A 3,208-nucleotide genomic window follows, 5' to 3' on the forward strand; every position below is an offset into this window, starting at 1 on the left:
AAACATTATCTATGCTTGAGTTTTAGGTAGGCCGATATTTATATTGTTTTACACATAAATAATTTTTTATTTTTCTCTAAACAGTTTATATAATTACTGTCTGCTCATACATACGGACAAGGCAGACGGAGACAACAACAAGAGCATAATAATAACCACAAACTTTCTCCCTTCAGACCAATGCGTAATGCATGACGCGCCTAGGAGGAGTGGTCAGCATCGCCTATATATACCCAGTCGCGCTCTTCCTCAGATTCAGCAAAGCAGCAGCGCTTACAAACAGACAAGATCCCTCTAGACTGTTAGTGGTTGCATTCACTATCTCACCTTCGCACCAAAGACACACATCGGTGCTCAAAAAAAATAACATGTCTCCTTCCGAGAACGAGTTTAACATCCCGGCCAAAAATTGCCACCGGATGGTGATTCTGGGCTCTACAAAAGTTGGCAAGACGGCCATCATCTGTCGGTTTCTGAACGAAAGAGTCGAGGACCAGTACACGCCGACCATAGAGGACTTTCATAGAAAATTATACTGCATTCGGGGAGATGCGTACCAGTTGGACATTCTGGACACCTCTGGAAACCATCCTTTCCCCGCTACGAGGAGACTCGCTATCCTTACTGGTAAGCTTAACTCTGAACTCTGAACAAAACAAATAATATGAATGAAAGCTACACTGGAATTTATAGCTACATCGAAATGATATGTATGGGATGTTTTAATAAATCATGCATGCAGTAATGCTATATGCAACACTTTTATTGTACACATTTAGCCTAGGCCTATGTAATGATGGAGCTTTTCAGCTGTGATATTAATGTGCTTCCCCTTGCTCTTTCAGGTGACGTTTTCATCCTGGTGTTCAGTCTGGATAACAGAGACTCCTTCCAAGAGGTCCAGCGCCTGAAGCGTCAAATTTACGAAACCAAGTCCTGCCTGAAAAACAAAACCAAGGAGATCGTAGATGTCCCGATAGTTATCTGCGGGAACAAGTGTGACCGGGAGTTTAACCGGGAGGTTCAGAATGAGGAGATTGAGCAGCTGGTGGCTGGTGATGAACAGTGTGCCTACTATGAGATCTCTGCAAAACGGAACACTAATATCGACCAGATGTTTCAGACTCTTTTTACCATGGCTAAACTGCCCAACGAGATGAGCCCGGACTCTCACCGCAAAGTTTCCTTACAGTACTGCGAAGTACTGCAAAACAGCAGACGAAAATCTTTCAGAAATAAGAAATACAAAGACGGCGAGGCATACGGGATTGTGGAGCCGTTCGCGCGCCGACCAAGCGTACACAGCGATTTGAGGTACATAAAAGAGAAAGCTATCGGCGGCGGACAGAGCAAACAGAGTTGCACCATCAGCTAAGCAATTTACTGACAATGTGCAGGATAATTGTAACGAAATACAACGATAGGGATGATACCCGCCAGGCTTCTCGCCAGTGTGCGGAGTTCAGGATAACAGCACCCCAGGGCGCAGTGACAGAAACGGGTGTGTATCCCAAACCATGCCAGGACTCGCCGATAAGGTGCATGACATGGTCAGTCCGTCAGAAATTTCCCCGTGGAGTCAGGACTCTCAAAAGGGATGTAGCTTTAGAGAACCTACAGTGAGGTAGCCTATTCTTGTCAACTACATGCTGTAAAATCTGCCTCTACTGAATGGAGAATGGAGGCTTCACCAATGGGGTGACTCTTGTTTACATTTAGCATTTTATTATGTTTTACATGGAAATGAACTTGAACACTTGCATTCTGAACAAATCTATGAATGTATATTTATTATTCTGTCATCGTTTACTTTTCACAAAGAAAGAAACATGAAGAGAAAATAAAACCATTTCACAACTATATTACCATGTCTGTCATCCTTTTTATTGTGCTTGTATATTAACATTGATGGTAAATAAGGATATTCTCAGGTCTTCTCAGTGAAATTACATTTTTTAAGTATTGCCTAAAATACATTTTTGAAGTACATTAAGTGTGCAAAACATTAAGAACACCTTCCTAATATTTAGTTGCACCCCCTGTCCTTTCAAAGGCACTTTAATATTTTGTCTTGCCCATTCACCCTCTGAATGGCACACATACACAATCCATGTCTCAAGGCTGAAAAATCCTTCTTTAACCTGTCTCCTCCCCTTCATCTACACTGAGGTAGATTTAACAGGTGACAATATGGCCCAAATGTTCACTTAATTTTACTCTGTGCAGCTGGAGTTGTACAACGATTCTGAGAAAAATATTGAACCATTTATCTTGGGTTAAAAATAGATGACTGAGAAGAGCAGTTGATGATAGTTCTCTAGAGTACTCATTTGTGAATAAATTAGCATTTCATTTGTATGGATGATGGCATCAGAGGAGAAAATCAGTGTGAAAGTGAGATGTCTGGGTGACATGCTCACATCCAGACAGTCTCTTCTTGAGACATTACTTTGATAAACCTCCCCATCTACAGTGCATATAATAAGCCTGCAGTCAGAAGCTACAGTATCTATGACGACAGTAGCACTCGCAATAGTTATAATTATTCTAAAAAATACCACTTCATTAAGTCTGCCTAGCTAGTCTTGACACATTAATATGAGAGGTTAGTCAGATCTCCCAACTGTTTTTTTTAAACATTTTTTTATTTCACCTTTATTTATCCAGGTAGGCTAGTTGAGAACACCTTTATTTAACCAGGTAGGATAGTTGAGAACACCTTTATTTATCCAGGTAGGCTAGTTGAGAACACCTTTATTTAACCAGGTAGGATAGTTGAGAACACCTTTATTTATCCAGGTAGGCTAGTTGAGAACACCTTTATTTAACCAGGTAGGATAGTTGAGAACACCTTTATTTATCCAGGTAGGATAGTTGAGAACACCTTTATTTAACCAGGTAGGATAGTTGAGAACACCTTTATTTAACCAGGTAGGATAGTTGAGAACACCTTTATTTAACCAGGTAGGATAGTTGAGAACACCTTTATTTATCCAGGTAGGCTAGTTGAGAACACCTTTATTTAACCAGGTAGGATAGTTGAGAACACCTTTATTTAACCAGGTAGGATAGTTGAGAACACCTTTATTTAACCAGGTAGGATAGTTGAGAACACCTTTATTTATCCATGTAGGATAGTTGAGAACACCTTTATTTAACCAGGTAGGATAGTTGAGAACACCTTTATTTAACCAGGTAGGATAGTTGA

The 3,208-nt window shown here is 40.5% G+C and overlaps 1 protein-coding gene across 1 annotated transcript; it reads left to right on the forward strand.

The window, feature by feature from the left end:
• Positions 1-259: 259 nt before the first annotated feature.
• Positions 260-1,860, forward strand: LOC139424066 (dexamethasone-induced Ras-related protein 1-like). The gene is made up of 2 exons (XM_071175756.1): positions 260-627; positions 846-1,860. The coding sequence occupies exons 1-2, from the start codon at positions 369-371 to the stop codon at positions 1,373-1,375; spliced, it is 789 nt and encodes a 262-aa protein (XP_071031857.1). The 5' UTR covers positions 260-368; the 3' UTR covers positions 1,376-1,860.
• Positions 1,861-3,208: the final 1,348 nt, after the last annotated feature.

Source organism: Oncorhynchus clarkii, chromosome 13 (genome assembly GCF_045791955.1).
Source record: "Oncorhynchus clarkii lewisi isolate Uvic-CL-2024 chromosome 13, UVic_Ocla_1.0, whole genome shotgun sequence".
Taxonomy (NCBI): domain Eukaryota; kingdom Metazoa; phylum Chordata; class Actinopteri; order Salmoniformes; family Salmonidae; genus Oncorhynchus; species Oncorhynchus clarkii.

What these genes read in the sequence shown, in the direction of transcription:
- LOC139424066 (XM_071175756.1), top strand. Translation starts at nt 369, where the DNA reads ATGTCTCCTTCCGAGAACGAGTTTAACATCCCGGCCAAAAATTGCCAC. An exon ending in GAGACTCGCTATCCTTACTG is followed by an intron (nt 628 to 845) that starts GTAAGCTTAACT and finishes TTGCTCTTTCAG; the next exon opens with GTGACGTTTTCATCCTGGTG.